General features: G+C 40.5%; 3 protein-coding genes across 25 annotated transcripts in view; 1 reads left to right on the top strand and 2 right to left on the bottom strand.

Annotated features, from left to right (window-relative positions):
• S100A1 (S100 calcium binding protein A1) overlaps window positions 1-26,438 on the bottom strand; it is a 1,186,348-nt gene that overhangs the window by 774,752 nt on the left and 385,158 nt on the right. The window contains exon 1 of one of the 23 annotated variants that reach the window (XM_050753978.1): window positions 14,162-14,165. The exons of 20 other annotated variants lie outside the window; for them this stretch is intronic. The gene's annotated coding sequence lies outside the window, so the exon portion shown is untranslated. Of the gene's footprint in view, window positions 1-8,856; window positions 8,861-11,940; window positions 11,945-14,161; window positions 14,166-26,438 lie in introns of those variants that run through there. 2 more of the 23 variants (XM_050754149.1, XM_050754031.1) reach the window with 2 other exon arrangements.
• S100A8 (S100 calcium binding protein A8) overlaps window positions 1-26,438 on the top strand; it is a 675,486-nt gene that overhangs the window by 541,881 nt on the left and 107,167 nt on the right. The window lies entirely within an intron of this gene.
• Window positions 6,939-8,219, bottom strand: LCE7A (late cornified envelope 7A). Its single transcript, XM_050756290.1, has 2 exons — window positions 8,186-8,219; window positions 6,939-7,518 (listed from the first exon to the last, which is right to left on the bottom strand). Exon 2 carries the CDS (start codon window positions 7,495-7,497, stop codon window positions 7,210-7,212), a length of 288 nt encoding a protein of 95 aa, XP_050612247.1. The 5' UTR covers window positions 7,498-7,518; window positions 8,186-8,219; the 3' UTR covers window positions 6,939-7,209.

Below are 26,438 nucleotides of genomic sequence, written 5' to 3'. Positions count from 1 at the left end.
GCAAGCGTATCATATCAGCAATTCTCCCTTCTTCATCCCTCATAATTGTCTTTTCTCTCTATACTGGATTGTTTCATCAGCACATAAAACATTATATTTTCCATCTAAAAAATACGTATAATGCTCATCTTAAAAAAAAAAATCAGTCTCTGTCTCTCTCTCTTCTCTCTCCCTAGATCTCACAACCACTTCAAGTCAACACTCAATTATCTATATTTTTAAAGCATGACATTCCTCAAAAGTTATTTTTTTAAAAAATTATTGGTACTCCTTGTCTCCAATCCTGCTTTAAACCTCGTCAGCCAAGCTTTTGTCACACCAGTTTGCCCAAAATGCTCTTGTCAAGGTCACTGATGATCTGCTTGTTGCCAGATATAATGGATGTGATTGACACCACCAGCAGCACATGACTGGCATAATCATGTAGTGATCAGTGAGGAAGGAGGCCATCTATCCACGCCAGAATAGGGGCAGAGCAGTCAAGTGAAGAGAGTACTGCAAGACAGATGGCCTCCTTCCTCACTAATCACTACCCCCCAACTTTCTTTGATGGTTACTTCTCATATCTTTGATTTCCAGATATTGGAGTGACCCAGGGCTCAGTCATTGTATGTCCTCTCTTCTCTATCTGTATTTCCTCTCTAGGTGATATCATCCTGTCTCAAACATATGCTGATAATTCTCAAACTTCTCTCTCCAGACTTAAGTATCCAAGTTTGTCTCTCAAAGTTCCTACTTGGGTAGGAAATAGGTATTTCACATGTAAAACAAAACTTCCCTCTTGCCTCAAAAAACACTCATTACTCCTAAAATCTTCATCTCTTAAAATGCAACTGTATCCTTCCCATTGCCCAGATGAAAGCAATCCTTGAGCCCTTTTTTTCTTATAGACACATATATCCTGTCTTTGAAATGTATCTAGAATCTGAAAATTTCTTCCACCACTAATTCCCTGGTCCCAGCCACCATTAGCTCTTGCCTTGACTATTGTGGTGGCCTCCTATGTGGTTACCCTGGTCTGCACTTAAATTCTAGTCTTTCCTCAACAAAGCAGAAGGGGAGGTAGCCAAAGGTAGGTTAACAGATGCAAAGCAGGCCTCGATAAGAGGAATAAATTCCCGTGTCCTAGCACTATAGGGTGACTATAATTCATAATTTCCTGTATATTTTCAATAGCTAGAAGAGGATTTTGAATGTTCCCAACACAAGGAAATGATACATGTTTGAGGTGATGGATATGCTAATTACCCTGATTTGATCATTACACATTGTGTACATGTATTAAATTATTACACTGCACCTCATACATAGGTACAATTATTATGTGTCAATTAAAAGTAATAAAAGTGAAAAACCCATAGCTTAAGTAGTGGCATACCTCTGCTCCAAACCCTCCAATGCATACCCATGTCATCCATAGTAAAAATTCAAATCCCATAAGATCCTCATAGATTGAATCCAAGTTATCCTTGTAATCCAGGCAGTCACTCCCTCCTTCCAGGCACACTGACCATTTTGCTGTGCCTCCCAAGCAGCTTGCAAAATCCTGACTGAGTTTTGTGCTCCTGGTGCTCTCTGCCTAACAGTGCTCTTTCTCCAAATATCCATGTGATTTGCCTTTTTTTTTTTTTTTTTTTTTTTTTTGAAACGGAGTCTCGCTCTGTCGCCCAGGCTGGAGTGCAGTGGCACGATCTCGGCTCACCGCAAATTCCTTCTCCCGGGTTCACGCCATTCTCCTGCCTCAGCCTCCCGAGTAGCTGGGACTACAGGCGCCCGCCACCGCGCCCGCCACCACGCCCGGCTAATTTTTTGTATTTTTAGTAGAGACGGGGTTTCACTGTGTTAGCCAGGATGGTCTCGATCTCCTGAGTTCGTGATCCGCCCGCCTCGGCCTCCCAAAGTGCTGAGATTACAGGAGTGAGCCACTGCGCCCGGGCGGTGATTTGCTTCTTTACTTCCTACAAAAGATTGCTTTATCACACAAGCCTTCCCTAACCACCCTGTATAAAATGGCAGGCCTGCACCCACACTGTCTGTTCCCCCAGACTTCATTTATTTCTTTTCCATACTGTTTAGTACCAGGTAATACATTACATATTTAGCCATTGTGTAGTTATTATCTGCTGCCTCCATGAAACTGTAAACTGCATGAGAGTAGGAACTGTTTTTGTTTATAGCCATATCCTCTGCTCTCGGATCAATGCCTAGCACATAAAAAGCGCTTGATAAACAATTGTTTAAAGAATTAATAGTGATTAAGTGTTTCAAAAAGCTGAATTTATTTTCTGTGTTGAGTCAGTTTTCATTTGATTGTTTACACTTTATCTGCTGCTTTAAATATATTGACCTTGCAATACTGCACATGACAAGCTTTTTCAGTTTATTAAACAAATCAGCAAACATTTCCAGCTGTTGTAACTACAATAGGTTTATGTGGTATTTATCAACATAATGATGTTTATCAACAAAAAAATGGTTATTTCTTATCTCATTTGAAATATCTTTGCCAGGAGGTTGTCCCTTATTTCTAGTGACCAGGACTTATCCCATGTCTTCTCATTTCATACAAATAACACTGAAAATCTGGAAATTTAAAGCCAATTTTTATGAATAGTTTTGTTAGACATCATTTTGCACTATATTTGCAGCTTCTTAAATTCATTTATTTTTCATGCAACACACAATTACTTAAGCACATATTAGCAATAATGTCTATATAAAACGTAATTTCTACAATTTTTCTTGTCTTTGCTTTTTGCAATGTCAGTATAAACATTCCATTGTGCTGATTTATTCAATAATATGCTAAAAAGCTGATCTCAATATTTAAAGTTTTCTTCCATTGCTCAGGTGTCAGTCAGCTTTCCATTGACTTGCTTGCACATATTATACCAAAATAAGCAAAATGGAAATATTCTCAACAGGCATACTCCTGTTCAGTTTTATTATAAATATCTCATGATCTCAACCTTAGAATAATTCATGAAGTGAGGTTGTTATCATGCTGCAGTCTTTCTGAAGTTCTTTATCAGCAAATGCTCCTAACTGTACTTCTAAATCAGCTGCTCATCTAACATCCTTTTTACAGTATCAATACCATGTCATTTTTAACAGGCTTTTTTTCTAGTAGTAGAGTCATGTGTTACTTAAGGACAGGGATACATTTTGAGAAATGTATCTTTAGGTGATTTCTTGCGTGAACATCATAGAGCATAGTTCCACAAACCTAGATGGTCTAGTCTACTACACACCTAGGCTGTATGGTCTGGCTTATTGTTCATAGGCTATAAGCCTGTACAGCATGTTACTATACTGAATAGTGAATGTAGGCAGTAGTAACACAATGGTAAATATTTTTGTATCTAAGCATACAAAAGGTACAGTAAAAATATATCTACAGTATATATAGTATATATATGGTATATATAATTATATATATACAGTGAATACATATAGTGTATTTAAAATTACATATACACAGTACATATATAGTTTATATATACACCAATGTATTTACAGGAAAATACAGTATGAAAGGTACAAATGGTACACTTGTATAGGGCACTTACCATGAATGGAGCTTGCAGGACTAGAGGTTGCTCTATTTGAGTTAGTGAGTGAGTAGTGGGTGAATGTGACAGCCAAGGATATTACAATACTGTAGACTTTAAAAACACTATACAGTTAGGGGATGCTAAATTTATAAAAATTCTATTTCTTCAATGATAAATTAATCTTCATTTACCGTAACTTTTTAACTTTATAAACTTTTTATTTTTTAAACTTTTTGACTCTTTTGTAATAGGAGTTAAAACACATATTGTACAACTGTACAAAAATATTGTCTTTCTTATGTCCTTATTCTATAAGGTTTTCTTCCTAGTTAAAAATTTAAACTTCTTTGTTAACTACTAAGACCCAAGCACACACATCAGCCTAGTCCTACACAGGTCAGGATCATCAGTATCACTGTATTTCACTTCCACATCTTGTCTTCAGGGACAATAGAAGGTCTTCACGGACAATAACATGCATGGAGCTGTCATCTGTGACAACAATGCTTTCCTTCTTCAGATACCTCCTGAAAAACCTGCCTAAGGCTGTCTTACAGTTAGCTTTTTTATGTAAGTAGGGGAGTATACTCTAAAATAATGATAAAAATCCAGTGAATACATAAAAAACAGCAACAGAGTCATTTATTATCATTATCAAGAATTATGTGCTATGCATAATTATATGTGCTATACCTTTATGCAACTGACAGCCAGATAGCTTTTTTTTCACCAGCATCACCACAAACACATGAGTAATGCCTTGCACTACGATATTACCATGTCACTAGGGGGTAGGACTTTTTCAGCTACATTATCATCTTATGGGACCACTCTCATATGTGTGACCTATAATTGACCAAAATGTCATTAGGTAGCACATGACTATATATGTTTTTCTCTAATGCACAATGTGAAACCCACTTTAGATATAATATAAATGTGTTTTCATTACCAGATTTTTGACTATAATTTCAAAATTAACATTTAACTGTTTATCAACTCGATGTATGTTATGCTTTATAGCAAAATGATATTTTTAATTATCAAGAAATAATTGGTATAAAACTTCCTCGTGAAATTTTACTGCATAAAACATATCAGCAATATAACCTAGTCTTAAATATTATAAAGGCACACTCTGGTGATAAAATACATAATTATACTGTGTTATTTCAGGACAGAGTCAAATAAAGGGCACATGACATTGATTTTCTATACTATAATCAATACAGTTATTGCTAGTTGAAGACACTTACTACTAGTAATGCATAATGTATTTCAGTTTAAGCCTGCACATTCTATTGGGTACAATAGTAATTATTCTTTTAAAATGTTATCTGTTTTATCAGTGAAAAATTTCTAGTATAAGAAGTCATTATTTTACCTTTATCTAAAATAAGCATTTATAAACATAAAATATATGAAGACAGGTAAGAAAATTTATGCTAGATGCTAAGATTACTTTAGCATGATATTTTTTATATATGGCATAAGACTTATTCACCAGCTGTTAGAATAATTTATCATGAAACATTGACTTACCTGGACTTATCTGGTATTGTATTTAATGCAATGAGCTGTAATACAATTTCGTGTGAATAAAATTTTACATAACTAGATGTATAAACAGTGGCGTGGATTCTGTATACAGTGACAGTCTTTGTAATATTGGGATTTTTTGAGAGGGTTAATTAATCATATGTCTTTCCTTTCCAAACTCTTAAACAATTGAGAAAGAGAATGGTTTAAGACAGAGAGTTTATAAATCATAGCTTTGGCAAATGTAACGTGTACCACTGCCAAAAAGAACTTCATAATATTTATTCCAAAGTCTAAACCTTGGGGCCTGCATTGGGATAGAACTTGGCCCACAGAGAGACATCCTTCCAGCAACCAAAGTGAGCACAGTAGAAAAGTAGAGACAAAGGAAGGCAGAACTCTCGCCATTTCACCTCTCAGACAACTCACTTGTTCTCCCTTGGAAGGAGCGAGTGTGTGATGGAAGATATTATTTTAAAGATGAGGCTATAATATGGATAAAAATAACATTTCCCCTTAAATCAGTAACTATGATTAAAAAGTTAAAAATATACACAAAGATGTTACACAATTTTTACTCTGCAATCTACTATTTAGATTAACTAATAGTTAACTAGTTAGACTAACAGCCCAGATAAACATGGAGAGCTGGGTGATCTCCCAGGTGCTATCATTGTCACCTGTTATTTAACATTTTTGAGCAGGCATTCTGAATGTTCTCCAAGTTGTCAACACACATAAACACAGACATATACGCACAAATAGAAATCTCAAGAACCCCTGAAGAACCTCTCTGGAACCCTCCTGTTCCTTTTGTCACTGACTGGAAAACACTGATCTGGAAGTCCTCCTCCTTGGACTGAGCATTGGGATGTCAAGGACGGTGGTGAAGTCTGCCTTCATTCTTGTCTTCAGAATCCCCAGTGCCCTGGGTGCCCTGGGCCAGCCATGACCTTTAGTAATTGATTTTGGGACAAGAGACAGCCAGGAACAGTCTCTCTTCTGCCAGGACATACTTAGTGAGTGGCTTTCAAGTGTGTGACACTCCTCTGCCTGAAATCAGATGTTTTGACAGCATAGCCATGGTTTAGTTGTCGTAAGCTGTGGATATGTGCAGTTTTTGGGTTACTGACCATAACCCTATTTCTTTGTCTCCCCCTGACCTGATAGGCATCGTGTGTCTCAGGATTGTGGCTAAGAGCCATAGCCCTGGAGGATGTACAGAAGCATTGCTGTGGCTTGTGACCCAAGCCCGCTGTTGGGTCAGAAAGGACATTGCTTTAAGGGTAGGCCCTACACCTATGCCATTTGGCTTGTTGCCTAGACGAGGGAAAAACCTGAAAAGGGTAGATAGCAACACCAAGGCCAGAAGTCTCCTGGGCATTGTGCTGATTGGGCCACGTACAAATTCCCTCCTCATCCTGGCTTCTGTGTGAAGACATGGAGCGAGGGACTCAGTCGAGTGAATATGCTCAAGCAGAGTATTTCTCATGGCTTCTGAAACTGAGATCCGAGAGGTACAAGCACTGTTGTACCATCTCCTTCCTGAGCATCAGATTCTCCCAAATAAGAAGGCTCTGGACAGCAAAATGTCCTCAATAATCAGAAAGAAAACTCTGTGTTGGTGGCACCTGCCTCAGCAGCCGTGGAACAGGGCTGCTTACATTTTGGAAACTCCCTCTACTCTACCTTTCTGAATCTCTGCTTTTCACAGCCTTCTCAAATAGCTCAAACTCTAAGTCTACCTTGGTGGGAATTTCCACATGGCTTGCACCTTGTGGGAGTCTGCTTAAATAATCCAGATTAATGTGAGTTTTTCAGAGCTGAGGATGGAGTATTGACAAACATATAGGGCACCAGGAAAGATAAGCTTTATTTTAGCACACTGATCAGGCTTCAAAAAGCAGATTTTTCTTTTGCCTGCAGGTCTCCTTGATCTAGTAACAGAGCCAAGGCCAAAAGGCCTGATGGTCTCAGCAAAAGAGGGAACCCATCACTTATGGAGCTAGGCAGCTGAGTTCAGGCGGAGAAGGAAGGAGGAGGGTAAGAGTGAGGGAAGATATCAACTCAGGCCTTGTCCTTGGCTGTGGTTTTTTGATTCCTCAAAGGTCACAGGTCAGCTGCAGTCTCCAGAGCCATGGCAAGTGGAACATCTAGAAGACTCGTGCTCACAGCAGTCAGAATGCTGGGGCTGACGCAAGTAGAATCGTGGAAACCGTAGTGAAACTAAAGAGCAGTGGCCTCCAAAACCAGAAATACAGCAACTGGGAACACAGTAGGAGGGAGCTGGAGGGGGGCATGGAGGTGGACATGAAGCAGGAGCCTGAGGGGCCCACTTGGATGGATATTTGGGGAGGCACTTGGCAGGGAGCTGCCACTTCTGCTGGTGTTTCTGATAGGACATCTTGGAGAAAGTCCAGTTACTCTAAAAAAAACAATGCAAACATTTCAAAAGTCTAATTAATGTAAACCTTGTTTGTATCAACATTTTTCTACAGAGCCTGAAATTCTACAGTTGAATATGTGGCTCCAGAAGCCACATCATAATAGCAGAGCAGCCCTGCTTTCCTGACATAGGAGAGATTCAGCAGTGAGTAAGTTAGAGTCTTGTAACACCTTCTCTTGTGCCTGGCTTGATTCTCTAGACTCCTGACTTCAAAGGCAGTAGCTGAGGGTACTAGGTAGTCCTCAAAATCTTCACTTACTTATCATCCTGTCCTCTAATTTATGCATTCTAAAAACCGTATTTTTAACCTGAGTCTGTGGTTACGTTACCTCTCATCATAATCTCCCTTTTTTTCTTTCTTGCATCACGAGCTGTGCCTTTAGCCCTACTCTTCAGCCCTGTATGGCTGTCTCTTGTCCTACAAACTAGCTCCTTTTACCACTCCCAAGTCTGCACTGCCCCAGTCTTTGGTTAACTTCACTCCTTCCAGGTTTTCTGCTTCTGAACCACCTTGATGATTGCCATGAGCCTCGACTTCCTGGAATTATCAATTTCCATTCTCTCCAACCTCGAATGGCTTTTCCCAAAGGAGGTGTAGCAGTCCTAGTCACCCCCAAACTGCCATCAGATCAGTAAAAACACTCACCTTGTCCTCTTAACCTTGGGCAAACGATGGGACTGAGGATAGATACACTGTGAGTGGAAGCCTTTTATACACACACTGCATTCAACTCAAGGGAATGAGCCACAGATGATGTGAAAACTGTTTCCCAACCAGGGGGTTGTGATGTCAACTTCCCACATTCCAGTGGCTCTGTCATTCTGTCACTTTGTCACCCTGTGTCACTACCAGATCCCCCAGAGCGTCCTTCCCCTTCATAAACCCTCACAGTGTTTCCATAAAGATTAGAAGATCATGACTTAGAAGGGTATGTATAATGACATAGCTTGGGAATTGAAATTAGGGTTTCTGGAGGAATCCAAAGCATGACTGGGCATCTAAAGTCGCAGATGTTAGCTCAACGCAGGCACTGATCGGGGTTTCTGCAGGTTTTGTCAATAAGATTGGAACCAATAATCTAAGCACACATGGGCCACTACTGAGGGCTCAGCGTATTTGATTCAGATACCAAGGTGCCTAAAATATTGATCAACAATGTGGCATCATAGGAAGTCCCAGACGCAAGGGGATTTAGGATACTTCCACTCTACATAGGCCAGGAACATATGGCCAGAGGGGGCAAAGGAGACCTCAAAGTTGTGCAGAGTCTGAACTAGAAACCATATCTTCTAACTCTCTAGGATCATGAATTCAGGCCCCCATTTCACAGCAGCCCCTTCTTTTGGATTTGCTGGTACATCCACTAGGATCTAGTCTCTTCCCTGCTCATAAGCTCTCTCCTTTTTTCATGCCACTCCCCACCCAGTTCACTTTTCTTAGTTCCTTGTTTCAACAACTCTTTTGCCAATATAATAAACTTTCTTTTGCTACCCATTTGGCTTGTCACTGCATTTGACTGGCAAAGCCTTATCCCTGGCTGAATTCTCCCTGCTGTGCCTAGTTGCTATAAAAGTAAAAACAAAAATAGGCATTTTGGCAGGATGACACCATCATAAAATCATCATCATCCACCTTAGCTGGTCCAAAACATGGCTTGATGATCCCCATATACCTCCCTGTATTCACCATGCACATATATCATGCCTTTTCTCCTCCCTTGAACCTTCCAAACCTTCACTACTGCCTCTAGTTAGATGGTACTGCCTCTACCACATGGATCAAAGAGCTGCTGTCAAACATAAAGTACTTCTGCTTCCTCCTCCTAAGTCTTCAAGCCCACTTACATCTGCAGCCATCCTTCATGACTTCCTGTGTTACAGGGGAGGAGTGGCCCGTTGTCTTTTCCAACACCTATCCCTACCCCTTTGCTCTGGATCCTTGCATCTTCAACTTCAATTGTATTGGTTTTCCTATGAAATGCTCCAACAGCACCTTGTGTTCCTGGTAACACTTGCTTGTATTTGTTTTTCAATATCTGTCATCCTGGATAGAATGTGTTCAATCTCAATGTTCATGGGTTCACTCTTTATCCTCAGCACCTACACAGAATCCGACATAATATAAGTGCTCAAAAATATTTGTTTAATGAATTAATGGGTGATCTGTGGTTGAGGCAAAGGTCTCCCCTCCTTTCACTCCTTGAGAGAGAGCAGCGTGGGAGGCCAGGTCAGTGGCAGGCCTGTGGGGCAGGTGTGGGAGGCTCCTCCGGGGATGGAGTCAGCAGCCAGAGCTTTGCACTGTGAGTCAGTGCTCTGGTCCTTGCTCTGCTGCTCTTTCTGGGTTTCAGGAGAGGCTGAACCAGATGAGCTTAGGTATATCTTCAAGTAGGTATTTTTATTTATGAGCCTCAGACCTCCACAGAGCTTACACTCAGCACAGGTCAGATCTTGTCCCTGAATATATTTTATCGGGGATTGGAAGTGGCACTGAACCTAATGAAGAGGGTGGAGATGATGGCTGGAATGTTGACTATGCCAACATGTGAGATAGTTGAAAGTAAGTCACATTATGAGGGAGGAACTCCATACAGTCTATTGAGTTTCTCCCACTTCTCAGAGGAAATGACTTACTTATCATCTTGTCTTGATGTGCCAAAGCAGAGTATAGTGTATATGTGTGATTATCTCCTGGTTGTGCCTCTTCTGGCTCTTCTTCTGAGCCACTGAAGCCCAGATCTGTAGAGATAGGCAAAATGATGCTCTTTCCCTGCGATATTCCTGACAAAAAGTATTACAAGTATATTTAAAAAGGTTGGAAAACACCATTTTATTGTGTTGGTCTAATACCCATCAATGACCTTCTGGTTCAATAATGAAGAATTATTTATGTCCACAGAAACTCCTTTTTTGTAGTAACCTTTCAAATGCTACTTTAAAGATATTAATTCATTTGTTGAGTGCCTGATATGTGCAGAGTTTTGTGAATTCAAAGAAAATTAAGATATTTTCTTAGAGAATGATACAAGTGAGATGATATGAGAGAAAGAAAGGGAATTAACATTTATTCTCAACCTATCATTCATTAAATATGTTATTTGAATTATCATGGTATAATAGTTCTATGGGTGTCTTATTGTTAATCCCATTTTACAGAAAAAGTGAGGCTCTTGGCTCACGCCTGTAGTCCCAGCACTTTGGGAGGCTGAGGCAGGCAGATCACCTGAGGTCAGGAGTTCAAGACAACCTGGCCAACATGGCGAAACTCTGTCTCTATTAAACATACAAAAATTAGCTGGACATAGTGACAGGCACCTGTAATCCCAGCTACTTGGGAGACTGAGGCAGGAAAATTACCTGAACCTGGGAGGCAGAGGATGCAGTGAGCCAAGGTTGCTCCACTGCGCTCTAGCTTAGGCAACAGAGTGAGACTCTGTCTCAAAACAAATAAAAAACAGAAACAAAAACAAAGGCTCAGAAAACATTGTATAACTTACCCATGTCTCAAGTGCTAATGCCCTGATTCTGGGTCACATACTATTCCAGCTTCTATGCTGTGTAAAGACAGGAAGCCAATGCAGTAGGCAATGGTGGAGGCATGGAGGGAGGGTTGGAGAGTGCACAAAGGCAGAAACTTGTACTGTCTGGGAGTGCATCTCTTGGAAGAGATTACATTTGGAAGATGAGTGGGAGTTAATCAGGGTGTGAAGGGGAAACTGGCATTCTAAGTAAACGGAAGAAGAATTGACAAAGGCACAGAGATGTAGATGAGCTTGGTTTGTTCTGGAAACAGATAGTGGCCATAATATTGGGTATATAAGAACCAGAGGTGGGATGCTTGCTGGACACAAAGGAAGGACAGGCCCAAAACATTAAAAGCTTTACTTGATGCATTGTGTGATTTTAGCATACATTTATGGCTTCCAAATTATATTTCCTAAAATGCTGTTGCCAAGGATGCTCGACCATCATCTCTTTTGAGAGCCTCCAGACAACATGAGCTTCTCTGCCTATGTGCACTCCCTAGCCCTCCCTCCATGCCTCCACCATAGACTATTGCATCAGCTTTGTGTCTTTACATGGCATACAATCTGGGAGAATATGGGTCTCAGAATCAGGGCATTGGCATTTGAGCTGTGGATATGTTATTTAACATTTTTTGAGCTTCATTAAAAAAATCTATAAAATGGGATTAACAATAAGAAACTCATAGAGCTATTGTAATGTGATAATGCAATTAACATGTTTGATGGATAAGAGGTTGAGAATAAATTTTAATTCCTGTCTCATCAATATGAGGGTTCCAGAAATTTGAGCTCCACTTAAAAATACCATTAATCCTTGACTATTTGGGCTGCCTGGGAAGGAGACCCTGAGCAGACAACAGTGGGGGACTTGTACCTACCCCCTGCTACAATCAGAGTAGTTATATCTTTACCTTCTTTATATATTGGAGGTATACATATGATTTAATGTGAAAACAGGGTGATTCTGCTTTTGAAAGTTTGACCAGAGACAAATGGACATCTCTGACCATGTAAACAAGGGAGAAGTATGGTCAGATTTACATTTTAAAAAGATGACCAGAATAAGGTGGTCTTAGTTGTTTTGATTTGGTTATCTACAAAGCTGAAGCCTGTGGTGAATGACCAGCTTGACGGTTTAATGAGGATCAGAGATGGATTTGGGTGAGAAGCTTTGTTAACAGCTTCTAGAAAAGGGGAATTGTTGGAAGATGACTGGAAGGTCTTTGCTTGGCCTAGGTCAACTGGACACAGCTGGTGCATTCCTGGACTCCACTCTCATCTGCCCATGCACTTCCTCACCATCCTGCCTGCCTGAGGATTCAAGAATGTTAAGGATTCCCATCTGGCTTGGGTGTGCCCCTTAATAAAAGGGTGAGGTGCTAGCCAAGCTAGCATTGGCATGCATGAGATTCTTATCAAGCTAATTCCCAAGTGATGAGAGAAGGGAAAACAAGGATTATCCTTCTGCCTGAGCAATCAACCCTTTGAACAATCCTCCTATGGGCCAGAATCTCCGTGGGCAGGGAGCATATGTGGATCTGACTGGCAAACAGCACTGGGAGAGGATTTATGGTCCTCCCAAGGATAATGGAATTCATACCAGGGCCACTGAGGGACCAAAGCTGCTTGTGTTTCTTTTGGAGCACAGGGAATAGTCATGACCCATATCAATGACCCGCCTCACGGTTCTGTGCCCATCTGAATTAGTGGGTAGAAGAAAGGGACAATAACTATTCAGCATAACATATTCTCATCACTTCTATTAGGTGGCCTCAAAAGAGTCACTCCATCCTATCAGTATAGTGTGAACTAGAGAGGTAGGCCCATCATGGGTAATATGGTGGTTAAAAGAATTACTGTGAGAAAAGAAACCAACACAGTGCCCAGCAATTAGTTGATATTCCATAAGCTGTAGTTACAACTATAAGCATTATTATTACAGTCCCAGTTATTCTCCAGATGCTGAGCTCTATTCCTTTAGGATTGGGGGATGCACACCAATATCTGGTACCAGTGCTCTGACCCCTCGTTTCCCTAATATCTCCAGCTGTAGACAACTTCCTTGGAAAGAAGCAGCAGGTCATCCCTGGAGCACAGGCCTAGTCCTGACTCTGACCAGCCGTAGGCCACTTGCCTTTTCTGGGCCTCAGGCTCTTCATTTGTAAAATGAGTGTTACTGTTTTCCTCTTGATCACTAAGGTGATTATGAGATCTCTGTGCTTGTGGTTGCTCTAGACCATATTAGAGCCTGGGTGACTCCTTGATTTATTGTCTCTGATAGCTTCGCCAATCTTTCTCCTAGGTAACACATGGAACGATGCCCTCTTTGGGTCCTGGGCCCCACCCTGGCTTCTTGGTTGACTTCGATGAATGGAGCAATAGCTAAATGGAGCAGGAGCCTGTATTTACACATGTCACCATCAAGTGATGCCTGTCTATCCTAAAATAGGAAGGGATAAAGAGTGATCATCTTGCCTATCATTTTCCTCCAAACCCAATAATATATTTATAAATAAGAATATATTTCTAAGATCCCAAGAATATATTTCTGAATCTTCCAAGAAAGGAGACTCCACTGCCTACAATGACAGAGCTTTCTGACTCCTGTCAGAAAGATGAAACTTCATGTCTTTTCGCTGATGTTAAAGATGGATTCTACCAACTAAGGTGAGCAGAACAGATCTCTGGCTCTACTGTCCTATTCTTGGAAACAGCCGTCCTGGTAATATCTCTGGCTCATCACAACCCCATGCCATTGATCTCTCCACCATTTTCTCCACTGTGCCTAAAGAAGATAAACCTGCTGGACTGTATCTTTCATCCTGCAATTAACACATCTTAAGAGAAAGGTAGGGAAGGTGAATCCTTATCACCACCCTTCACCTCAAAGCCTGTTTTCAGTAGTGGTTTTACCTAGGAAAGCTACTACAAAACTCCTAAGGAAATGGGGGGACCCATTAAGAAGCATTAGGCAGTTGCTCAGTCTTTCTGGAGACCGCACCTTCACCTGTGACACCAAGACCCCCTGTTCCATCACTCTGTGAGCCTGTAGTTCTAAACCATTCATTCTTTTAGTGATGGTGGTCACGCAAGGGAAGCCCCCCACATTCCTTCATGTGTTGCATTTCACTGCTTTATTTTCTCCTCTTAACAATCTTGAGAGTTTGTTATTATTGTACCTAGAAAAACTGAATACTGGACAGTTAAGAGCAAGTGCATATCATACAGTCTCTAAGGTTTCAGAGCAATAAGGCAAGTCCAGCAAAGAACTGCACAAAGCAAGGAAGCTGTCCTGGACTCTCAGTGCTGTTATAGATCAAGAATTTCAAACCTGGCTGTGAACATGAGCCATCTTGGAAGTACTTTTAAAATGCGGATCCCAGCCAGGCGTGGTGTCTCACACCTTTAATCCCAACACTTTGGTTGGCCGAGGCAGGCAAATCACAGGATCGGGAGATTGAAACCATCCTGGCCAACATGGTAAAACCCTGTCTCTACTAAAAATACAAAAATTAGCTGGGTGTGATGGTGCATGCCTGTAATCCTAGCTACTCAGGAGGCTGAGGCAGGAGAATGGCTTGAACTCGGGAGGTGGAGATTGAAGTGAGCTGAGATAGTGCCACTGCACTCCAGCTGCCTGGTGACAGAGCGGGACTGTGTCAAAAAAAAAAAAAAAGAAGAAGAAGAAGAAGAAGCAGCAGACACCTGGTCTCTAACTAAGACCTACTGAATCATAATCTCCAAGGAGGGGGTCTTAAGGACTTACATTGGTTAAATATTTCCCAGGTGATTCTACCTAGTTTGGTAGCCACTGTTCTGGCATGTTCTGGTAGAACCATAGAACTATCGCCAGCCCATGAAACATTCTGGCGACAACATTTCCACAGTCTCCTACCACCTTCCTCTGAGCTCCTCTAGGAATCTTCCTAGGAAATTGAAAGATGCAGGAAGTATAGGAAACTCACAAATTTATTTAGCCTTGCAGAGGCCTTAACAAGAATGTAGTGTGGTTTTCCACCAGGAGCTTGTATCTCCTCTCCCACATGCCTAAAGGTGAGCTTCCTGGCCTAAATGAAAATGCTTTTAGTTGGAAAACTCATTACCTCACAAGGCAGTCCATTTCTTTCCACATTGTTATCTTTGTTAGAAATTTTTCTCCAATAATTGCATAAGATCATATTGTAAAGAGGTAATGACTACCATACCTAAATAAAGCAGTTCTTCACATATAGTTGGTACTAACTAGGGCTTCATTGAATGATTTAGTTAATTACAAATAAAATATTTCATTGGGTTTGGTTATAGGCCTTCACTTTACAAACAAGAGTTGGAGGTTCACAGAAGTCACCTTACTTAATCCACAAAGTTAAAATAGTGTCAGAATCAAGACTAAATGTAGGGTTGATTAAGTTCCAACCCAGTGTTTATGACTGGGGGTGAATGGAGGAGAGGGGATGCAAGGTAGTAAGAGGAGAGCATGCCCATCCAGCGCTACACTTCTAGGAGCACAGCATAACAATTCTGGGAGCACGGCATAGCAGCTCAGTGTTTAGTGTCAGTAGCCAGATCGCCTAACTTCAAATCTAGGTTTCGTCACTTACTGGTTGTAAACTTTAGGCTTGTCACTTGATATCTCTGCCTTAGTTGCTAATCTGTAAAATGGTGATAACATCTCCTTCATAGAGCTGTTGTGAGAATTAAATAAGTAATATGAGTACAGTGCTTAGAAGAGTAGTTGGTACGTAGTAAGCGCTATATAAATACAGATTGGGTGCTCTTCTTCTTATTATTATTATTATTATCTTTTGTTTAGTTCAGTGTCCCTCAATGATGGGGGCCTATCTCTTTATTTCTCCCGTGATTTATGAATACCCATGAATGCCAAGAGAGCATGTTGGTGACTAAAGTTGGTTTCACAACATTCTCCTTACTCCACTCTCAGGACCACCTCCATTCCTTGTAAAAAATCACCACAAGTCACATATAGATTGGGGCTGCAGCCATGACAATGGATACTGACATGAATTGGGCAAGGATTCAAGGTCGATTGGAGTCTTATACTTGGGGAACCATTTTTCACATATTAGGCTTATTGTATAAAGCCATAATAGGGAAAGTTTCCTAAAATATTCACCTGTAGGCTGTGAGAACAAACTGGACATTAGATAAGCCATTAGAGTTAGTCCTTGGTCTAGGCAGGATCTGAGTTCTTATTAGGTTCAGGGTGTGTCAATCATTTCTACTCCTCCAGCAATCAAAGCAGGTTGGAGAGTTTCTGACAGAGATAAGGATGTAACTCCAGGACTGACTATCAGAAAGAGAAAGAGGCACCTCTAGGTCCATGTAGGGAGGGCATATTGGAGCTCAGGGGAGGAGGATTGGGGTCAGTGAGAAATAAGGGACTTGAGAGAACTGGCAGACCTGATAGAGAGAGAAGAGTTATAGACTCTGTGTGTGCGTGCATGTGTGTGTGTGTCTGTGTATGTGAAAGGTGTAGGTGGTCTTGAAATCTTCCCTGGCTAGATGTTAGATAATATCTGGGAAGAGTGGTGACTGAAGTAATAAGAAGCACATTTAGTTAGGGCTCTTTTATCTTATTTGGACATCATTTTATGCTGGAATAATGCATTAAGTTTTTTATTGTCCACATTTCACAGATGGGTAAATTATATATCTTGTGAGCCAAGCTATGGTTGGCCTGAGAGACCTTCTGCTTTCAGGCATCTGCGTTTTTGCTTCCTTGTATTCTTGGTGTATCCCTTCTGCCATACCATGAGTAGCATTCTGTTTCAATGTACTGTGTGTTTTTCAATGTGAGTCAAAGCAGTAGGGGTTTGTCAACCATCTGTGCATTTGTTGTAAGAGTGTTAAGTGTCTTGCTGACTATTGCAAACAATTTCTTTTAGAATCCACTGTTATGACGGTCTATCCTTCCTTTGAAGGAAAAAAAGAGTGCGTAATAGACTGTTTGTCTCTTTATATTCTGTGTGTCAGGAAGTTCAGAACTACTCAGTAGGCTGAGGTATAGCAACTATGTAGGTTGCAGATTGAGTGTCGTGTGCTTTTTTATCTACTCACAGCCTGTTCCCTACAGTTTCTTGATTTCCTATTCATAGTTGTATAACAGAGATGATATGCTCACTCCTGTCCTGCTTCATAGGGAAAATTCAAACTGGTTCAACCTGTGCCTTATATGGAATGAGGCCCTCTCATGCCCATAACCCCATACAAGATACCCATAACCTTACTCTTTGTGTCCAAGCTATATAAAGGAAGCTTGTTCTCAGAATTGGGTCTGTTAAGATGGAATGGCAGGAGGAGGAAGCTGAGTAGGAGATTTTGATAGAAGGAGGTCCCCATGGAGTGAAAGTCCACTTCTATTGAGCCTCCAACCCCCACTAGCTGTTGCTCGTTTTTAGAGCTGGTCTTACTCTGTTGCCCAGGCTGGAGTACAGTGGTACAATCATAGCTCACTGAAGCCTTGAATTCCTGGGCTCAAGGGATCCTCCTGCCTCAGTCTTCTGAGTAGGTGGGACCACAGCTGCATGTCACCTTGCCAAGCTACTTTTTTTTTTTTTTTTTTTTTAACATTTTAGTCGAGATGGTTTCTCATTATATTGCCCAGACTGGTCTCAAACTCCTGGGCTCAAGCAATCTTCAGCCTTGGCCTTCTAAAGTACTGAGATTACAGCCTTAAGCCATCATGCTGAGCCTCTGTTCAGCTCCTTGACCTTCAGGATGTTCTGTCTTTACCTTGATCCCATCCTTACCCAGTTTCAAGACCCCTGGCTCACTCATTCTTTCTTTTCAATAAACAATCATATAACCTGCAAAGGTTATATGTCATTGCTTACATAGGATACACTGACTACTGAGCATTTCATAATTTTGCTTTTAAAATAGAGTACACCATATAGGCAAACTGGGACTGAATATATAATTGAATATGGTGAGAGGCTAATTTCTCAGTATTGGAGTAAGAAATGATAGATAAGCAAGGAAGACTAGAATAAACCATGTGATACTGAATTAGAGTGAAAGACATCAGTGTAAACTAATGGTTAGCTTAATATAGAAAAAGACAGATACATATTGAAATAATTATGGATATACACTGATTAATATATGCACATATATTTCTAATCTCTGTCCACTGAGAAAGCTTAGAAGCAATAACCTTCCACTAGCAATGAGCACAACCAACACGTTTGGTTTATAATACAGTTTTTCAATAACAGAAACCAAGGCTCACTAGAGCAATGAGTGAACCTAGGTTCAAGGCAGAGACTATATGAGATGAGTCTGAAGCATCTTATAGAGCCAGAAAGCCAGGGAATGCTCAGAAAAGGAACTGGTGGTATTATTGGGAAAGAGACACAAGGGCCAAACGAAAGAGCTCCCAAGGCTGGAAAAATATGAGCAACAAGTAAATGACACATATTGGATTATAACCTAAAGTATGACATAAACAGTATCCAATATCCATCAGTCCATGCTGATAAGAAGAAATGATTGTATAGCTCTTTAAAAGGGAGGGAAAACAGGAAAAGCTCTCATAGAGAAGAATTACAAATAATTTATACAGCGTATATAACATGTACTCCCAGCCCCATAAGGAGGTGGCTTGCCCTTGGAATGGGTGATGTGAAGTGACAACCTTCCTAAGACGCAAGTAGAGAAAAGGAAAGAAATGGAGTACTTTACAATAGAGAAACTTAATGAACATTGTCTCAGGCAGGTGACCAGGGTCAGGGTTTGCAGTGAGGTCATGTTGCTGTATAACCTTGAAACGATGTGATGAAAATGGCACTTTGCCTCTGTGGTCGTCCTCCCGAAGGTCAATGATCCTATTATAATTATAGGAAAAACACTACTACACAAATATCAATTGAGAGACACTCTACGAAATACCCGACAAGTACTGCTCAAACTGTCAAAGTCATCCAAAATACTAGGTTGGTGCAAAATTAATTGAGCTATCACTTTTGCACCAACTTCATAAAAGTCTGAGAAACTGTCACAGTCAAGGGGAACCTGAGGAGATGTGACCACTGACTATAACCTGATTTCCTGAATGGGATCCAAGAACACAGAAAATTGATTGTAACAAATTTACTATGAATGTAAGATATTAACAAGGGAATCTGGGTGCAGATATATAAGAATTCTTAACTATGTTTGCAATTTTTCCGTAAATCTAAAATTATCCTAAAATAAACAGTATATTTAAAAAAATAGAGTGCACTCCAAATGTAAACTACAACGAACTTATAACTTTGAGTTAAATTGAGTTAGATATGCAGTACATGTTACCTATGATACCATGTTTGATCCCTCCACAGTCTCACAAGGCAGATACTATAATTTTATCTAATTTTTAGATGAGGAAGCTTTCAGAGGTACAGAAATTTTCCTAAAGCCACAGAGTTGTCAAAGATTTGAAGTGAGTTTCATCTGACAGGATTTCAACTTGCACTTGCTCTGTTAGGGAAGGTTTGGCCTAGGACCCTTACAGATGCATGTGAAAAAAAGGGGATGTGATTTTAGTTATTTATTTATAGAAAAGCAATACATTTAAATGAAAATTTAAAGTCAGGTAATCCAAATAGTTGTAATATGAAAAAAATTAAGTGTCAGTCTAAATAATCTGCTTATATGTTTATTTCTTAGGCCATGTCTATTTACCTTCTCAATAAAAAAACAGGGAATTAAGCTCACATTTATCATCCCTTCCCTCCCTCCTTCTTATTTAGACATATTTTTTATTTTCATGTCATTATTGGCTACCTCTATAACTTTAAATGCTATAATTAAAACTCTATTTCTTCATTCCTGAAGTTTTGGCAGTATTTCTTGACTTCCTAATAAATCAGCACCATATTTCCTTCACTTTAGATTAATTTTATTTTAATATATTATTTGTGACATCTGTACAGGAATCAATAAAAGGAACGACTTATTATTTATATCATATCATGAAGTGTATAGCATCCAATAACAAAACACCACCTGTCAAACACTGTAAACTCGTAGCTGCTAAAAAGGTGTATACTTAGGGAGTGCGCTATGCCAGCCGCAGTACAGGTTGACTATGTTGACCATGGACCAGGTTGAAGAGGGCCCTTTTGTCCTGACTGGAGACCCCAGAAAAGCTGGGCAGGTTGAGGCAGTGGATGGCCTGAACTGAGATCATTGGGCTCAAGTCCAGCTTCCATGCAAGAGCTTGCTTGCTGGAAGACTGGAGTCCAGACTTCTTAAGGAAGACAGAGTAGTATTAGGAACTGACACGTGGGGATGTTTCAAAGTCCCTGGGGGAGCACTTCTAAACACCTTATATGTTCTTTATGTAGTCCAAACAGTACAGCATTTAACATTTTCTAAAAATTAGATAAAAGAATATATTGAATATCAAATACACAAAGTTTTTCTGTCAAAATAAAGTTTTCTGAATTAAAAGATGTAAAATATATGTAAGATTTTTAACATCTGTTAAAAGCATAAAGTTAGATATATTCTAAATAAAAGGAATTGTACCACTTACCCAGTTTTGTTGTTGCTATGAACTTACAAAATTTTGTGTATAGGACATTTAAAAAATACTTTTATTTATTTATTTTAACTGGCAAATAAAACTTGTGCTGTATATATTTAGCATGTATACCATACTGTTTTGAAATAATGTGTACATTGTGGAATGAGTAAATCAAGCTAATTAACATGCATTATCGGGGGACGGAGCAAGATGGCCGAATAGGAACAGCTCCAGTCTCCAACTCCCAGCGCGAGCGACACAGAAGACCAGTGATTTCTGCATTTTCAACTGAGGTACTGGGTTCATCTCACTGGGGAGTGCCGGACGACCGGTGCTGGTCAGCTGCTGCAGCCCGACCAGCGAGAGCTGAAGCAGGGCGAGGCATTGCCTCACCTGGGAAGCGCAAGTGGGAAGGGAATCCCTTTTCCGAGCCAGGGGAACTGAGACACACAACACCTGGAAAATCGGGTAACTCCCACCCCAATACTGCGCTTTAAGCAAACAGGCACACCAGGAGATCATATCTCACACCTGGCCGGGAGGGTCCCACACCCAGGAGCCTCCCTCATTGCTAGCACAGCAGTCTGTGATCTACCGGCAAGGCGCAGCGAGGCTGGGGGAGGGGCGCCCGCCATTGCTAAGGCTTAAGTAGGTAAACAAAGCTGCTGGGAAGCTCGAACTGGGTGGAGCTCACAGCAGCTCAAGGAAACCTGCCTGTCTCTGTAGACTCCACCTCTGGGGACAGGGCAATAACAAACGCAGCCGAAACCTCTGCAGACGCAAAGGACTCTGTCTGACAGCTTTGAAGAGAGCAGTGGATCTCCCAACACGGAGGTTGAGATCTGAGAAGGGACAGACTCCCTGCTCAAGTGGGTCCCTGACCCCTGAGTAGCCTAACTGGGAGACATCCCCCACTAGGGGCAGTCTGACACCCCACACCTCACAGGGTGGAGTACACCCCTGAGAGGAAGCTTCCAAAGCAAGAATCAGACAGGTACACTCGCTGTTCAGAAATATTCTATCTTCTGCAGCCTCTGCTGCTGATACCCAGGCAAACAGGGTCTGGAGTGGACCTCAAGCAATCTCCAACAGACCTACAGCTGAGGGTCCTGACTGTTAGAAGGAAAACTATCAAACAGGAAGGACACCTACACGAAAACCCCATCAGTACATCACCATCATCAAAGACCAGAGGCAGATAAAACCAGAAAGATGGGGAAAAAGCAGGGCAGAAAAGCTGCAAATTCAAAAAATAAGAGTGCATCTCCCCCGGCAAAGGAGCGCAGCTCATTGCCAGCAACGGATCAAAGCTGGACGGAGAATGACTTTGACGAGATGAGAGAAGAAGGCTTCAGTCCATCAAATTTCTCAGAGCTAAAGGAGGAATTACGTACCCAGCGCAAAGAAACTAAAAATCTTGAAAAAAAAGTGGAAGAATTGATGGCTAGAGTAATTAATGCAGAGAAGGTCATAAACGAAATGAAAGAGATGAAAACCATGACACGAGAAATACGTGACAAATGCACAAGCTTCAGTAACCGACTCGATCAACTGGAAGAAAGAGTATCTGCGATTGAGGATCAAATGAATGAAATGAAGTGAGAAGAGAAACCAAAAGAAAAAAGAAGAAAAAGAAATGAACAAAGCCTGCAAGAAGTATGGGATTATGTAAAAATACCAAATCTACGTCTGATTGGGGTGCCTGAAAGTGACGGGGAAAATGGAACCAAGTTGGAAAAGACTCTGCAGGATATCATCCAGGAGAACTTCCCCAACCTAGTAGGGCAGGCCAACATTCAAATCCAGGAAATACAGAGAACGCCACAAAGATACACCTCGAGAAGAGCAACTCCAAGACACATAATTGCCAGATTCACCAAAGTTGAAATGAAGGAAAAAATCTTAAGGGCAGCCAGAGAGAAAGGTCGGGTTACCCACAAAGGGAAGCCCATCAGACTAACAGCAGATCTCTCGGCAGAAACTCTCCAAGCCAGAAGAGAGTGGGGGCCAATATTCAACATTCTTAAAGAAAAGAATTTTCAACCCAGAATTTCATATCCAGCCAAACTAAGTTTCATAAGTGAAGGAGAAATAAAATCCTTTACAGATAAGCAAATGCTTAGAGATTTTGTCACCACTAGGCCTGCCTTACAAGAGACCCTGAAGGAAGCACTAAACATGGAAAGGAACAACCGGTACCAGCCATTGCAAAAACATGCCAAAATGTAAAGACCATCGAGGCTAGGAAGAAACTGCATCAACTAATGAGCAAAATAACCAGTTAATATCATAATGGCAGGATCAAGTTCACACATAACAATCTTAACCTTAAATGTAAATGGACTAAATCCTCCAATTAAAAGACACAGACTGGCAAACTGGATAAAGAGTCAAGACCCATCAGTCTACTGTATTCAGGAGACCCATCTCACACACAGAGACATACATAGGCTCAAAATAAAGGGATGGAGGAAGATTTACCAAGCCAATGGAGAACAAAAAAAAGTGGGGGTTGCAATACTAGTCTCTGATAAAACAGACTTTAAACCATCAAAGATCAAAAGAGACAAAGAAGGCCATTACATAATGGTAAAGGGATCAATTCAACAGGAAGAGCTAACTATCCTAAATATATATGCACCCAATACAGGAGCACCCAGATTCATAAAGCAAGTCCTTAGAGACTTACAAAGAGACTTAGACTCCCATACAATAATAATGGGAGACTTCAACACTCCACTGTCAACATTAGACAGATCAACGAGACAGAAAGTTAACAAGGATATCCAGGAATTGAACTCATCTCTGCAGCAAGCAGACCTAATAGACATCTATAGAACTCTCCACCCCAAAACAACAGAATATACATTCTTCTCAGCACCACATCGTACTTACTCCAAAATCGACCACGTAATTGGAGGTAAGGCACTCCTCAGCAAATGTACAAGAACAGAAATTATAACAAACTGTCTCTCAGACCACAGTGCAATCAAATTAGAACTCAGGACTAAGAAACTCAATCAAAACCGCTCAACTACATGGAAACTGAACAACCGGCTCCTGAATGACTACTGGGTACATAACGAAATGAAGGCAGAAATAAAGATGTTCTTTGAAACCAATGAGAACAAAGATACAACATACCAGAATCTCTGGGACACATTTAAAGCAGTGTGTGTAGAGGGAAATTTATAGCACTAAATGCCCACAAGAGAAAGCAGGAAAGATCTAAAATTGACACTCTAACATCGCAATTAAAAGAGCTAGAGAAGCAAGAGCAAACACATTCGAAAGCTAGCAGAAGGCAAGAAATAACTAAGATCAGAGCAGAACTGAAGGAGACAGAGACACAAAAAACTCTCCAAAAAATTAATGAATCCAGGAGTTGGTTTTTTGAAAAGATCAACAAAATTGACAGACCACTAGCCAGACTAATAAAGAAGAAAAGAGAGAAGAATCAAATCGACGCAATTAAAAATGATAAAGGGGATATCACCACCGACCCCACAGAAATACAAACTACCATCAGAGAATACTATAAACACCTCTACGCAAATAAACTGGAAAATCTAGAAGAAATGGATAATTTCCTGGACACTTACACTCTTCTAAGACTAAACCAGGAAGAAGTTGAATCCCTGAATAGACCAATAGCAGGCTCTGAAATTGAGGCAATAATTAATAGCCTACCAACCAAAAAAAGTCCAGGACCAGATGGATTCACAGCTGAATTCTACCAGAGGTACAAGGAGGAGTTGGTACCATTCCTTGTGAAACTATTCCAATCAATAGAAAAAGAGGGAATCCTCCCTAACTCATTTTATGAGGCCAACATCATCCTGATACCAAAGCCTGGCAGAGACACAACAAAAAAAGAGAATTTTAGACCAATATCCCTGATGAACATCGATGCAAAAATCCTCAATAAAATACTGGCAAACCGCATTCAGCAACACATCAAAAAGCTTATCCACCATGATCAAGTGGGCTTCATCCCTGGGATGCAAGGCTGGTTCAACATTCGCAAATCAATAAACATAATCCAGCATATAAACAGAACCAAAGACAAGAACCACATGATTATCTCAATAGATGCAGAAAAGGCTTTTGACAAAATTCAACAGCCCTTCATGCTAAAAACGCTCAATAAATTCGGTATTGATGGAATGTACCTCAAAATAATAAGAGCTATTTATGACAAACCCACAGCCAATATCATACTGAATGGGCAAAAACTGGAAAAATTCCCTTTGAAAACTGGCACAAGACAGGGATGCCCTCTCTCACCACTCCTATTCAACATAGTGTTGGAAGTTCTGGCTAGGGCAATCAGGCAAGAGAAAGAAATCAAGGGTATTCAGTTAGGAAAAGAAGAAGTCAAATTGTCCCTGTTTGCAGATGACATGATTGTATATTTAGAAAACCCCATTGTCTCAGCCCAAAATCTCCTTAAGCTGATAAGCAACTTCAGCAAAGTCTCAGGATACAAAATTAATGTGCAAAAATCACAAGCATTCTTATACACCAGTAACAGACAAACAGAGAGCCAAATCAGGAATGAACTTCCATTCACAATTGCTTCAAAGAGAATAAAATACCTAGGAATCCAACTTACAAGGGATGTAAAGGACCTCTTCAAGGAGAACTACAAACCACTGCTCAGTGAAATAAAGAGGACACAAACAAATGGAAGAACATACCATGCTCATGGATAGGAAGAATCAATATCATGAAAATGGCCATACTGCCCAAGGTTATTTATAGATTCAATGCCATCCCCATCAAGCTACCAATGAGTTTCTTCACAGAATTGGAAAAAACTGCTTTAAAGTTCATATGGAACCAAAAAAGAGCCCGCATCTCCAAGACAATCCTAAGTCAAAAGAACAAAGCTGGAGGCATCACGCTACCTGACTTCAAACTATACTACAAGGCTACAGTAACCAAAACAGCATGGTACTGGTACCAAAACAGACATATAGACCAATGGAACAGAACAGAGTCCTCAGAAATAATACCACACATCTACAGCCATCTGATCTTTGACAAACCTGAGAGAAACAAGAAATGGGGAAAGGATTCCCTATTTAATAAATGGTGCTGGGAAAATTGGCTAGCCATAAGTAGAAAGCTGAAACTGGACCCTTTCCTTACTCCTTATACGAAAATTAATTCAAGATGGATTAGAGACTTAAATGTTAGACCTAATACCATAAAAATCCTAGAGGAAAACCTAGGTAGTACCATTCAGGACATAGGCATGGGCAAAGACTTCATGTCTAAAACACCAAAAGCAACGGCAGCAAAAGCCAAAATTGACAAATGGGATCTCATTAAACTAAAGAGCTTCTGCACAGCAAAAGAAACTACCATCAGAGTGAACAGGCAACCTACAGAATGGGAGAAAATTTTTGCAATCTACTCATCTGACAAAGGGCTAATATCCAGAACCTACAAAGAACTCAAACAAATTTACAAGAAAAAAACAAACAACCCCATCAAAAAGTGGGCAAGGGATATGAACAGACATTTCTCAAAAGAAGACATTCATACAGCCAACAGACACATGAAAAAATGCTCATCATCACTGGCCATCAGAGAAATGCAAATCAAAACCACAATGAGATACCATCTCACACCAGTTAGAATGGCAACCATTAAAAAGTCAGGAAACAACAGGTGCTGGAGAGGATGTGGAGAAATAGGAACACTTTTACACTGTTGGTGGGATTGTAAACTAGTTCAACCATTATGGAAAACAGTATGGCGATTCCTCAAGGATCTAGAACTAGATGTACCATATGACCCAGCCATCCCATTACTGGGTGTATACCCAAAGGATT

The sequence above is a fragment of the Macaca thibetana genome, chromosome 1 (assembly GCF_024542745.1).
Source record: "Macaca thibetana thibetana isolate TM-01 chromosome 1, ASM2454274v1, whole genome shotgun sequence".
NCBI classification, from domain to species: domain Eukaryota; kingdom Metazoa; phylum Chordata; class Mammalia; order Primates; family Cercopithecidae; genus Macaca; species Macaca thibetana.
This window is presented reverse-complemented; position numbering and strand designations above follow the sequence as displayed.